This window comes from Diceros bicornis, chromosome 12, assembly GCF_020826845.1.
Source record: "Diceros bicornis minor isolate mBicDic1 chromosome 12, mDicBic1.mat.cur, whole genome shotgun sequence".
Lineage (NCBI taxonomy): Eukaryota > Metazoa > Chordata > Mammalia > Perissodactyla > Rhinocerotidae > Diceros > Diceros bicornis.
Genome location: NC_080751.1, coordinates 76,655,040 through 76,669,817, shown reverse-complemented (window position 1 = coordinate 76,669,817; position 14,778 = coordinate 76,655,040). Strand labels below are relative to the sequence as shown.

Here is a 14,778-nt window from a genome sequence, read left to right as displayed (position 1 = left end):
CTTCAGGGCTAGAATTTGATGTGGTTAGAACTCTGTGGATTATAACTTTATAAATACAAGCACCGGCTTTTTACTGTTCTGTCTTTAAAAAATATGTCTGAGACTCAACTTTTGTTTCCTTCAATGTCTAGTCCTGATTGTGTTCCTGTTGTTCTTTCTAGCCATTAAAATAGGCCATGGGCAAGCAAATATACAACCGATTTTTAAAAAAACATAGGAAAACAAACAGATAGAAGAGATACTACTACTTGGAAATTACTCTAGACTTTACTAGGTTGTAGGAGACATGGTCTAAGAGTCCAAGGCTTTCCAAGTAATGAAAGGCCACCATTTCAAATGGCATTAGATGGGTATATCTTTTTTGATTATAGAAATAAATGAATATCAAAATTCATTTTTGACTTGTAAATACAGAAATGTGATAACATATTAGATTCTAAAAAAAAGATAATGGTGTTTTAACAGCCATTGTAACTATAGGAAAGATGAAAAAGTGGCAATCATTGCATATACCATATCACATGAATAGTGCAGCACAGATGCTCCCGTGTTGAGTATGTGAAATTAGTGTGCACAGAATAATAGCCAACATAGTCTCCCGGCACATGGCTGTCTGTCCTCACTTCATGCCCACAATGACCCTATGAGAGAGGTGCGGGGCACCTACTATTCCCTCTTAGAGATGGCAGTACAGATCCCCAGAGACGTGAATGATTTCTCCATGTCACACTGCTGGTAAGTGACAGAGCAGGAATGCCCTCCTGGGATTCTGGGCACAGCACGGCCTCTAATCCAACAGCAACAAGACCTCCACGGCTCTCACCAACAAGGAACCCAGAGGCTCCTTCCAGACTGGTTCCAGCTGGACCTCTAGCTCCTTGTTGATATATGATTCCCACCTGTCTACCATGCAGAAGGTGGTGGTTGTTTTTTGCATTCATCTTGCACATTGTTTGTATGATTTGAGGATTTGGTTATAATACCAGCCATTGAAACTTGTCAAGCTGGGATTGTCAGCTTAGTTAGCCCCTCATCTACTAGGTTCCTAACTAACAGAGTTTAGGTCCATTCTGTGGAAAGGAGATTAGGAAATTGGAAAATCTTGGACTGATATTTAAGAGAGGGTGGGTTCATAACAGCAGATTCCTGGAAAGTGTGAGGGAATTGAGTATGTGGGAAGGTGTGAAGGTAGGTGATGACCAGGGATGAGGTTATCCAGAGGGGAGTGAGAGGGACCACAGGACAGGCTGTGACCACCTCATTGTTCCATTGACAATGATCCTGTCATTGCCTGTAACACATGCAGCCCACTCCCTAGACCAGACAGAGCCCTGTGAATTCATTTCCCTCTCTTCAGTCCTCCTTCAAACACCCCAGACCCACTTCGAGACAAATGCAATATCTTTCCCTCTGTGGCAGAAGAAACGTTTCCTACCTGCCCAGGCGTTCAGTTCAACAGCTTCTGCTGGGAGAGGAGCCAGCTGATGGGGAGGATCTGGTGAGGAGGGGGAGGTGGGGAGGGGGATAGGGAGAGGCTAGTTCTAGTCATGGCTCTTCTCCAGAGATTAGCCCTGGGACCCCGGCACCCCTCCCTCCCTCCTGAAGTCTTACTTTCACCATCTGAACAGTGAAGTGCCTAACTAGAAAATCTCTAAGACCCCTTCACAATCAAAAGCCCCCCTCAGTTCAACAAGAATGAAGGGGAATATCTTGAGGGTAAGAGTGGAACAGAGGTGGGATGTGCCTGTCATATATGGCCGGAAGATTCTAGATTCTTCACCTCTCTAGGCCTATCACCTTTTCTATTTCCGTCTTACTTCACAGTGTTGTTGTTTGTCTTATTTTGAGTTTTGTGGGGAACTTTCAGACTGTGTCTACCCCTATTCACAGTTTAAAAGTGGTTTCTGGTTATTAGAGGTTAAAATGATCCTAGTAAAGATTTGTGCTCACGGCCCTTACAAGCATGAGAACAAGAAAGATGGCCACATTTTCCTGAGTCAGCCATTGTTATTTTCTTAGGATCATAGAAATATTAGTGCTGGAAAGAATTATAGAGATAATTCAGTCAAAATTCTGATATCACATCTGAAGAAACTGAGGTCCAGGGAGTTGAAGCAACCTATTTGCCGTTGTAGGGGATCAGAATTGGCCACCTCAAGATGTGTCTCTTTGGCATAAGGATTATTTTTAGCTGGTTATTTTTTTAAAAACAGCAGACATGGGAAAAGCTCTGAAAACCAAGTAGAAGTTACCCTTTGTAAGAGACATTTACATCTGTAAGGAAAATCTCCAGTTGTAAAGGAATCTCACTTTCTGTACCAGGAAGAGGGGGATGACCTTATCTCTAGAAACTCTTATCAGTGCGGAAGGCAAGGACTTAAATCTGCACAATAAACTTACTTTTGTTTACTTGTTTTTCCGGTAATCTCCCATAACTGACTCCCCCCACTCCCAACACGCTCCTTTGTCTTTAGCTAAAAATAGTATTTGAGGTGGCAACCTCAGCCATTTTGGCGAGTTACCCAGTTTTCCTGGGTTTCTCCCATGTATACATGTTATAAAGCTTTGTCTGATTTTCTTCTGTTATTCTGTCTCATGTCAATTTAATTCATAGCCCACCCAGAAGGACCTAGAATGGGTAGAGGAATTCTCTTCCTCCCCTACACCATCAACATGCCCTGGGGAGTGGCGGGTCCTGCATTGTCACCCTGGGCATCTTACGCCACCCCAAGTCTTTTTCCATCACACAATGCTTCCCCTACTTCCCAAAACCTGTAAATATTCTGGGGATTATAAAATGGTATATTCTCAAAGACTAGTTATCCAAGAAACACAAAGACCCCAGTTGAGAAGGCATTTCTCTGCTTCAAGGGGAGGTAACTCTTGCCCCTCACACCCTATGCTGGAGAGATGAGGAGGCTGTGGGGAGCATGTTGAGGCTGTCTTAACGGGAAGAGAGGCTCAACTCACAGCAAACCCTCCCCCGCTTCTGATTCGAATGAGTGCCTGGGAAGAGCACAGAACTTCAGTTGAGGAGGCAGTGAGTTCTAAAGGACAAATTTCAGAGTTTTTTCTAAATACCTGTCTCCTAACAGAAGAGCCTATGCCTGGGTTCTTTAGCCCATCCCTGATTCTTTAGCTTAAATGGCAAGAGCACAGGGCTATCTCAGGGCAGAGGAGCAAGTCTGCCTCTACAAGCCACCCTGGTGGCCCCCACAAGGACCCTCTACTCTCTGATAATTCATTTGTTTCTCGTTTTGCTCAATAGATGCAGATATGGTCTGATTCTACTTGGACTTGCTTTTTCCTTTCTCTTCCCAACTACAGGGCATTTCTCTACCATATCCATTCCTTCACAATCCCAAAACTTCAAGTGCTAGTTACACATTTAAGCGGCATCATCCGCAATAGCACAATTCCCTGCACGGCTGATGCTGGTAGATGGGGCACAAGGTGCTGGGGCACAGACACACACCCATAGACTGCGCTGACCGCCACCAGTCTGGATGAAGAGGGTCTGAATTTTGTTTTCACAGACTAATAAAATACTTGAAGTCTCTTGGGCCGGCCCGGTGGCGCAAGCGGTTAAGTGCGCGCGCTCCGCTGCAGCGGCCCGGGGTTCGTTGGTTCGGATCCCGGGCGCGCACCGACGCACTGCTTGGCAAGCCATGCTGTGGCGGCATCCCATATAAAGTGGAGGAAGATGGGCACAGATGTTAGCCCAGGGCCGTCTTCCTCAGCAAAAAAAAAAAAAAAAAAAAAAAAAAAAAGAGGAGGATTGGCGGATGTTAGCACAGGGCTGATCTCCTCACAAAAAAAAAAAAAAATATTTGAAGTCTCTCTGAAATCTTGTTTAAAAATGAATTACTGATATCTGGCATATGATTTCTCTATTGATTGTGAAAAAATATTTAGAATGAGCTGGAATTTTTTTAAATTAAGGAAAGTAGAAATACTCCATGGCAGTAATAATCCCCTGCACTGTATAAATTAACTAGAGTGACTCGCACACCAATGTGAGAATCCGTAGTTGACACACTATGTTGGGCACAGTTATTTCTGTTGCATGCAGATGGCACAGTCCAGTACACCCTCTGCATGTGCTGACATGAGGAGAGAGACTTGTCACAGCCTGTGCAGTCTTACTCTCCTGGAGCCTCCCAGTGGAGAGATGCTCACCTTTCTCAGAGAGGTGGAGGTGAGCCCGTGATGACGGCCTCCTCCCATGCCGGCCTCCTCGTCTTCCTTACCTGTGTGCTGTTGTGAAGTGGCAAGGACAGAGGAGCTATTCGTGGGTGGAAAACCAAGACTGACACTGCGAGAGATTACTAACGCCAGGCAGGACGACTCTACCACTCAGATGTAGAATGACAGACAGTCTCCTAGGGAATTTCTCTCACCTTCAATAACGCCCACGCCCTGCGGGACCTTCAATTTCCGTGTTCCTTCAGATGCTAGTTTCTTTGTTATCATTGGTGCTCATCAGTGGGGAGTCGATTTTGGTGTATTATATGCAATCACCCAAAATACATTTCCAGCCCTCTTTTCTGAACTGTGTGTTGTTTCCTCTGTGGTTATTTCTGGGCTTCAATCTCATTACCATAAATGTCTGCACATTGCACATCTCAACCTACTTAACCGCCAAGGAACTGGTTTAATGGATTTGAATCTGCTCTGTACCTTTGTATTTCCTGCTGTCTTTTGCCTTCTGTCTTTGCAAATCAATCTACTCTGCAGAGCAGGAGCAAATGCTTCCCCACACCCAGTCAGGTCGTACGTGTTGTCTCTGTGTTGTCACAGTCTCCCCTTTATGAACACGTGAAGGCTCCCCACCACGTCATCTATTTCTAAAATGTTTATTGACTTTGGCGCCTGTCGCTGTCTTAGAGGCTTTGTTATGACTGAAATGAGGCCGCAGGCAAGGCTTTTCCCGCCTTGCCACAGACACCCATTGTCTAAGCTAAGAGTAACCTTGGAGATGCAAACCTCAGCTCAGGATGGGGAGGATCCGCCACAGCTGATTCAACGGCAACGACAAATCTCACAAGAATGATCTCACGTAGGAAGCTGAGGCAGGGAGAAAAACGTCTACCTAAGATACGAGGCTGTAACATTCCCTCAGCCTTTCTCTGCGTGGGTTACATATCTGCATTTCCAGATAGCTTCTTCAAACTGCAAGATGCAAAATCCTTACAGAGGGCAGCATACGACAACCCTTTATCAGATCACAGACAAATTTATGCTTGTCCACAGTTTCATGGAGGCCGATTCTGATGGGCCTGGGGGAACGCTAAGAGAATATTGCTCATTTATTCGTGAAACAGCTATTTACTGAGCCCCATTCAGAGCAGAACAATGAACCAAAGAGACAACATCTCGGCAGTCAGGGAAGTCACACTGTCATTGGTGAAAGAGAGAAACAAACATGAATGAACAGAAAACAGAAAGGGCCGAGTGGTGGCAGTGAGGCTGACACGCAGCGAGTGCCAGAGCCTGTCAGGATGCAAGTCCAGAGGCCACCCTGCGATGTCCAGACAGGGGTGGCTGTATCACATGAGCACTGCTAAGGAAAACACAGCACTAGCAGCCTTGCCGTAAGTTCCACTGCATTACGCACTCCTGGAGCCCGGTGCCTTCGTGATTTCTAGTTGTCATAACGACCTGCAGGCTACATGTTATCACCTTCACCTTGTAGATGAAGGAATGGGAGCCAGGGAGGTCTAGTGTTTTGTTCAAGGTCATAGGGCTAGGAAACAAATCTAGGATTCCCACTCAACGTTGGTTTGAGTCCAAACCTGTCTACTGGACCAGGCTGCTTCTACTGGCCCATGGAAAATACATATCATTTTTTGAAATGAGCTGTCGCCATGGTCTGAGTCTTAAATTAATGCAGCTCTTATACACATAATATATTTGCTACGTATAAACATGGACCTAAGGTTCACAACTACAGAAAAGCTTAAGTAAATGCATGGGAGGGTGGTACCATGCAGAAGTCATTCTTAATTACATTTGCTGCATTATAGTTCTGAATCGCTTGCCTCTCTTAAGCATTTCTAAATACTGCCACTTCTTGAAGCTTTGAAACACGACAGTAGGGTGAATGAAGGGCGAGTATTATCATCCTAACTGTTGGAAGTCCAACTAAGGTCCAGTGAGAGTAAGCGACTTGCTCAAGATATGTGGTCCAACCAGAGTGAGAAGACACAACTTGTCCCCAGGCTTTATTCTCAACTTTGATAAACTAGCATTTGGAATAAAAATTAAATTCACAAGACAAAGCAAATAAGCTGGTAATTCCTTCAATCGGACCTTAAAACAAATTGAATAAAAACATATTAGATCTATTCTCTTACACCTTTTATTTCTCATTACTACATAAAAAAGTTTTTTCCCAGTACTTTAAACATGTTGCTTGCATTTTAAATGTACATGACATTATGTAATCAGCAAGTTTTCTGGTTTGTATTGAAGTGTCTGAAAATTCATGAAATATAAGATATAATTATATTTTATAATTATGCAAAATAGTTCGCATGAAGAAAGTTTAATTTTTTTTTCTGTGTATGTGTCTGTGTGAGGAGATCAGCCCTGTGCTAACATCTGCCAGTCCTCCTCTTTTTTTTTTTTTGGCTGAGGAGGAAGACCGGCCCTGGGCCAACATCCGTGCCCATCTTCCTCCACTTTATATGGGATGCTGCCACAGCATGGCTTGCCAAGCAGTGCGTTGGTGCACTCCCAGGATCCGAACCTGAGAACCCTGGGCCGGCGCAGAGGAGCGTGCGCACCCAACTGCTTGTGCCACCGGGCTGGCCCCCAAGAAAGTTTAATTTTTATCACAGACTGATACCTAGAAATGTCTAATTCTGCGTTTACTCATTTCCAAGTGATAGAGCCATACACTTCAATATATCTGCATACCAAACTTCCTAAAATAACGCCTTCATGGATGTAGGGAAAGATTAATTTTTAAGATGATAAAAAATCATCATATTCTTTCTCCCAACTGTGTCCACAGCCACTCTCAAGTTGAAACCTTGCATACTAAACACATCATTTTTGTTTCTATGTTGGTCTCAGAACTCATTGCTTTTTCTGCTGACTGCAGTAGAAAACTGGTCGGCTAATTCTGATTTTCACAGTCTGTCTGCATTTCAACTTGCTTCCCTCATTAGGGACATTTCCCTGAGAACGATGTAAGAGGATAATTGGCTAATCAATATGAGAACAACATCCTAAAGGCAGTTTGGGGAACTCAGAGGCCACAGCACAGACCCTCTTCACCTTCCTTCTGTCGTCGTCTTAGGAAAGTCAAGCTTATCTACTGCAAATTCTCATGATGTTTTAATGACTGGGGGACCAGGGCATCATCCTGTTGGGAAGAAAAAATGTCCTGGAAACTTTGCAATTTTTAAAAAATTTTTGTTTCACTGAGGAGGAATTCATACAGGGCGGGTTTTGTCTTGAATTCCCTTCCAAGAAAGTTGAGTTAGCGCAGAAGGAAAACATCCTGTGAGAAGCTCGACTTATCTACCAGACGTCTCATGGTGAGGGCGTAGGCAACAGTCCAGGATCAGCACGTCACAGTCACTGACCACCAGCAGGTCAGACTATTTCTGTAGATGATGGAGATGAGGCGCACTATGCCGTCTAACACAGGTGCCTGTTGCTTCTACAGCACGCGTTTTTTTCCTGTCTCTAGTCAGTTTGCTTTGACTTGTCTAAAGCAATCATATCTATATTCGAAAGGTTCTTAACATGATTATTCACATTTCCCTCAAATCACCCAATTCTCCTTAGATGTGAACTTCCACGAATGCCACCACACCTCTTTGGCTGTTCATATGTAGAACGACGTGCTAAAGAAAGCCAGAAAACCTTCAGAAAAGGTAGGTTTTTGCATTTTATCTAATCTAACCTAATGGTCAAGTGAATTGTCCTTCAAAGTTGAATTATCTAAGACAGTCTTGAGATTCCATAAAAAGCATTTCAGAAACAGAATATATTAAGAAACAGTTATGCATTAAAGGTGGTAGTGAATATGAAAGTTTTCTTTAGTCTGGAAAGCAAATTGCTATGTTCCTCCTCATGGAATTTTCTTTCCTATCAGTGGGCAGTTACAATATGTACTCCTAAGGACATATATACTTATTGTATACACGCACATGTGAGTATATATACACACAATATTTAAATATTTATTCTTTTTTGTGGGCTGAAGTATGAAAACACACCATAACTTACTAGGCATTAAATAACCATTTAATCTATATTTCTCAAATCACAAGAATCCAAAAGGATATTTACCATAACACATACAAAATCTGCGAATAGAAAAATCTATGACCCCTGAATAATAACTTTTTTAACTTTAGGATAACGAGGGAACTTTTATTTAATAAATGCAGACTTAGACTATTACAATGTATTTTGAAAATAAAATTCTTCATGCAAAAGACCAGCCTATGATAGATTAACTGGACAAGAAATATCATTTTGATTAATTAAACATGAACTTAATGTAATCTGAAATGAATTACTCAGATATTCTTCCCTGCTGTTCAAATAAGCAGAAAGTCGTAAAAAGAACATGAGCTCCATAGTGAGAAAAACCATCAACAGAGTCTGACCATATATCCACCACTTATTGAGAATAACCAACTCTTTTTGAGCCTCAGTTTCTAATGAGAGTGAAGTAGTTTCTTCTCTACCTACCTTACACAATCACTGTGAAAATCAAACAATACTGTCCATTAATATAACCACTGGAAATACACATCACCAGTAACGTTTTGGTTCATATGTAACCACGATGCTGGAGGATCCTTGGAATTAAAATTAATATCTAATTCCCAAGTTCTAAATAACAGTCTTTCCATAATCCGTGGGCTCCTATTGTTCTAATCTGGTGGTTTGTATACATCTGTTTTATCTAAAACAAAATCTCTCAATAAACTACATATTTCAATTTATAATGGAAGTGGAAAATACTACACTGGAAAAGCAAATAATGGCATCCTATTAGTAGAAATAGTCTGAGACTTTACTTCTACTCATAAGGCTGACGTCAGCTTAAGTTTTGTCCTTCCGGCTCCATCATGATGCCCTGGTTTCTTCATGTTAGGTGATCGTCTACTACTTGCAGACGTGCATGTGTCAGCCAGACTCTTGGCTCTGTCTGGGATGTTCTCCTCTCACTGTGTTATGACTGCTTTGCTTCTCTGTTAGGTCCCTTTCTGTGCTTCTATTTGCTAAGAAAAAGGCACAATCCATCTTGGAGAGAATCTGCTGACGGCCCAGGGATATAATGGTCACCATGAGTATCAACCAAGGGACATGCAAGGCCAACTTCAAGATGGTGACCCAGAACTCTGGTCACCAGACACAGAAAGGTACACCCCCCAGTTTCTCAGGCATGCACAATGTCTGCTAAATCCACTCAAGGAGGGGGCAGACACACATCTCTCTCATGCACTATGTGGAATGTCCTGTAGCACTCACACTGCGTTTCTTGCGTTAAAGACATTGCTATTGTGGCAGAAACTCACATTTGTCAATAGTGATGTTGGCACTAAATTTAGCAGTTAGGTAAAATAGAGTGTATTTGGTAAAGGGAAAGAAGGGAGAAGGGAAGAAGGAGATTGACAGACATATGCCTTTCGAAGCTTTTTCTCACTAAATTAAACACAGCTAGGAGTTTGATCACGTAAAATGAGTGCTCAATCAACAAAGCTATGCAGTTCCTTGGATCTAGAATCTACCTGAAGATTCCTGACCCTGTAGGGTTATGAAATACCTGGAGTACAGTCCACCAGAATATCTTCATGTGATACTGGCTACTTGGAGTCTTGGAACACCTGTTCATCGGGCTCCTCCAATGGAGACTTCTCTCTATAACGGAGAAGCTTGGTGAAACAGTCTCCAGGAACCAGGCCTGTGAAGCGATTTCTTCCTAGGAGAGGTACTTTCGTTTGACTTAGAAATCTTAGAAAGCTTTGGTGTCTCTCTGCAGAGAACTTGCAGCAATCAGAACCATGGTGGAGGGTGCTCCACACAGGCCATTATTGTTTATCTAAATTACTCCTTGAGACTAAGAATTCGCACGAGACATGTGAAAGATGCCACGAGTAGAGCCATATTAAAATAGAGCCAGAGCAGCCATTTCAGAGGAATTGCCTTGCATGTCTTGTTTTCTTTATCTTCCAAACTGGACCAAACCACCAATGTTCCAAGAAGTCAGTAAGGACAAGAATATCCTGTCTGTAAGGACTGGTGAAACTGGACTTAGCTGATGACCAAATCTCAACCAGTCAATGAAGTACCAGTCTAGCCTTTTGCCTGATGACCGAATCTCAAGCCCATCTATGAAGTACAGACCCAGCCTTACCTCCTCTAGCGCCAGTGAACTCTTCCTTAATACGACTCATCTCATCCTCCCTTTTTCCATAAACACCCTGAGCCCCTTTCCTATAATCAGGACACTATTTGGGTTTCTACCTGAATCTGTGCTCCCTGAATTGTAATTCTCAGATCTCAAATAAACAATTTGCCTCTTAAACTGGTTTCTGTTTTTGTAGGTTGACAGAGGCTACCTGAAAGGGAGTAAATGCTTACATTTTACAGCCAAAGATATTCAGTAAATCGGATATATTTGTCTTATAATGGAGGGAGATAGCCTAATGATCTCATAAGATTTCCCCATGGCTGAACCCTTCTTTAGTAGTTCCAGTTGATTCCTTTAAAGTTCATGTAATAGATGATTCTAGAAGGTGCTTAGCTGGGGATCCAGATGCTGAATATAAATTCTGAAACCAGGAATCCAACAATCGATTATTTATCCTCTTAATGGGTATTTTCTTTCCGGAACCTGCTTCCTTGTGTGCCTCAGATTCAGACACAAAATTTGCTGAGCACTTGAGTGCTGGTCACCATGCTAGGTGGGTCATGTCATTGGTAATTAGAAATGCTGGGGCCTACATTATAACTATGCAATTGTTTGTTTCATGGTACTATCATTATGCCCACAAGTAATTATGCCGACTACTTTTTCAAAATATGTCCCTTTTATTTTTAAAAATAGATTATTTAAATATGACCCTAAAGGGGGCCAGCCCTGTGGTGTAGCGCACGCTCCACTGCTGGTGGCCTGGGTTCCGATCCCTGGCACGCACCAACGCACTGCTTGTCAGGTCACACTGGCGGCGTCCCACATAAAGTGGAGGAAGATCAGCACAGATGTTAGCTCAGGGCCAGTCTTCCTCAGCAAAAAGAGGAGGATTGGCATGGACTTCCTCACAAAAAAAAAAAAATATATATGACCCTAAGTAAACTAAAATTGAAAGTCTCTAGCAAACAGAGAGCAGAACCTAAAATTCGGTTAAGACCCTTGGTTAGATGGTGCATATTTACAAATCCTACCCTAATCTATCACACATACAAATATACATAACTTATTAATTCTACTGCTTTCAAGCATAGAATGAGAACATGGAAAAGCAATATTTTATGCCATCTTTATAAGAAGTCGTGGTTAAGTTACAAATCATTAATCAGCCTCAACAATTAACGATTTCACCCAAAACTACACACATTTAATACAGTGTATAGAAATAATTTGCAAAATTTGTCTACTCCCCAACTTTCCACAGATTTTATTACACAGAGCTACTGTTCATTCTCAGCATGAAACTCCGCATCACCTCGTTAAAGGCACTGGGGCATTATGTCCGTGGTCCACTTAGTAGAACTGGTGGTGCTTATATGTGTGTGTCTGATATTCCTAATTACGCTTTCTCCACACCATGCTCTAGAATATCAAAGCAGGAAAAATAATCTTGAGAGGCCAAATTTTAATCCATAAAATGTATGTGTGTGTGTGTGTGTGTATACACGTATATATAGATACGCTTGTATATCTACGTGAATGTAAGTGGTAAATTGTTTTCATAAGGACATTAAACCACTGTAACAGTCCAGGATTATTTCAAAAAATTCAGGTTTACTGGAACAAACTATTACGACTTCTGAAAGAGGAATGTTAACTTATGCTCGCCACACAGAATTAGCAACAACCGACTCACACCTGCCTGATCTAAAAGAGCTCTCTCCACTGGCTGGAACAACTCTCCTTTGTACTGAGAAATTAGGTCTCCCAGAATTCAGATTCTTGAGGAGCTTTGAATCCCAGGAAGAAGCATAAGAAAAAAACATTCCCTTCAGTCTTAAACATGTTTTGGCATTTCTCTGAGGCAAACTTGAAGCCAATGAAGATCTAACTAGACTCTTCAGACAACTGCCACTTCTTTTTAGGGAAGAAATGACTTTTTTGAAAAGATTAGCTTTGAAGTCATATTTTTGAGTCTGACACTAAAATAAAACTGGATATAAAAGCAAAATCATCTTATATGTATTGCCTAAAACACGCCCACTACCCTGTGCAACATGCTTTTCACTTCTATGTCTCACGCACAACGCTGGACGCCTCAGAGCAGAAACACGGTTCTCGACTATGGAAGCAGATGCGGCTCGACTAATCAATTCATTTCAGCAGTATTCCTTCTCATCCCAATACGTGACAGTCACCAAAGTAAAGCTTTGGCAATGGACAGACAAAACCTACTTCACCAGTTGATGCAGCCGTGGTCACAACAAAGCTCCCAACTCCCGGGGAGGCATGTGGGCTAAGCCATCCCAACACCACTATTTTGGCTCATAGCAGTATCTCTTGGGTAGAGCATCCAAGAAAATGCAAAATTAAAGACTAGATGTGCTAACTTAACTTTCTGGAAAAAAATTGCTAAGCTAATCACATGTACACAATAAATATTTCAGCAAGTATTTGTGATGACCAATCTGAACACTGACTTGACTGAAATAAAATCTAGTGTCTAATAGATAATTTAAAGGAATTCTTTAAAATGAAAGTTAAAGACACATAAACGGTGGTTCTTTTCAGCATTGACCAGGACGACTTATTTATACGGTAGTCGTTAACGTGTCATGAATGTTAACACCAGGCAACTCTTGTGGAAACACTGGCCCAAATCACCACTGGATACTTTGCTAATATTTTAAAGATTACCATTTTCTTCTTCTTCCTCCTCGTCCTCGTCCTCCTCCTCCTCTTCCTCCTCCTCGTCCACATCCTCTCCATCTTCGTCGTCGTCGTCATCTTCCTCCTCAATCTCCTCCTCTTCCTCGCGGTCCACCTCCTCCTCCTCGTCATCTTCATCTCTCTGCTCGTCGTCATCTTCAGAGAACTCCCCCTCGTCGTCCTCCTCCTTCTCGTCCATGTCCTCCTCAGTCCCGTCGCTCTCATAGCACTCGTCTACTGAGGAGCTGTCTGCTTTCACTGCAAACGGTTTCCGTTTAGGAGCAGGTTCTTGGGGCTGTTTATCTTGTGTTTTTCTTTTTTTAGCCAAGGGGCAGCCATATACACTGTTAAAAAAGAGAGAGAGAGAAGATGTGTTACTATCTTTGAAGATATGAGCAATGAGAGTTCTGACCAAGAGAGCTAAGGTTTAGCACGCGTGCCGTCAGCACAAATGCCGGCAGGATCTAAGCATACACCCGTTCTCACACACGTGCCAAAATCTCTTAACGAAATGATAGTACAAAGAAATTCAGCTTGCATTTGTCTAGTTACCATTAACATTTTGCCTGATCTTCCAGTTCCTCATTACTATCATTCCTCGTAATAACATGGAGATCTTAATAAAATTCATGAGGATGGCTTATGAAGCACTTGCACCATATCATGCAGTTGACAACACAAATTTAGTAAACATCTTACCAAATATATACTGTGTGTAATGCACATTTTAAAAGAAGAATTAGTTCATGCACGCTCTATTAACATATATACATTTATGTGATATATAAAAATACACGTTGTGAAAAAGCTTTGGATATATTTGGATTTACATGTTCCATGGATAAAATTCTATCTTTAGACACCATAACCTACTCAAAGAAGACTAGCCATAAACACCTGTTGGTGAGAGAAACTCTACAATTAAACTTATACAGAATGTTATCAGTCTTGGCTTGCATCAGTCCCACCCCCAGCATTACAGAAACACTCAGCGATATTGGCAGTCATTACCAAATCATGTTGAAATCGGCCCAAATGTGGGTAAGCCCCGTACAGCAGGAGCTCACACTCATTCCTGGAGGAAGGGAAATTTTCCAAAGCTATGTTGCTAATTACAGTTCTTTTCTTCCTGAACACTCTATGTATATACTACAAGGAAAAAGGGGAAAAAGGACAGAGGCAAAAACAGGGTGGGCAAATATCCCATTTGTCTAAAATGCCATGTGCAATCTCCATTACTAACCGACTACTTTGGTAGGGGTTCCTGTAGACTTTAATTAGCTTATGTTTAGATCTGGGAATGGTGAGATATTTATTCAGTCATGCACCCATCCAGTGCATATTTATCTTGGAAGGCTCCTTTGTGCTGGACCCTGTGCTGTGCAGGAGATTCAGAGGTGAAACGCACAGATCCTCACCTCAAGGATCCAACTGGGGACTTAGACAAGTGAGTAAGAATGTGTTAGAACCATGATCACCATTTACCACAGTACACAAAGACCTGGCGGGTCATAGGCACTCAATAAACGGCTGTTGAATGAATGGGTGGAGTGTGACAAATGCTAAGATGAAAATACACAGAGGACACTAGGCCATGAAAAGAGGGGCAGCCACTGAAGGGAGCTGAGAGTTCCCCAGGAAGAGGCAACACTGGTGCCAGGCCTTGAAGGAAAGATACATGTCGT

General features: G+C 42.2%; 1 protein-coding gene across 4 annotated transcripts in view; it reads right to left on the bottom strand.

Annotated features, from left to right (window-relative positions):
• Positions 1-14,778, bottom strand: part of MYT1L (myelin transcription factor 1 like) — a 161,194-nt gene that overhangs the window by 116,022 nt on the left and 30,394 nt on the right. For all 4 annotated transcript variants that reach the window (XM_058550695.1, XM_058550696.1, XM_058550693.1 and 1 more), the window contains exon 4: positions 13,082-13,437. In XM_058550695.1, coding sequence (XP_058406678.1) covers positions 13,082-13,437 — 356 coding nt within the window. The remainder of the gene's footprint in view (positions 1-13,081; positions 13,438-14,778) is intronic.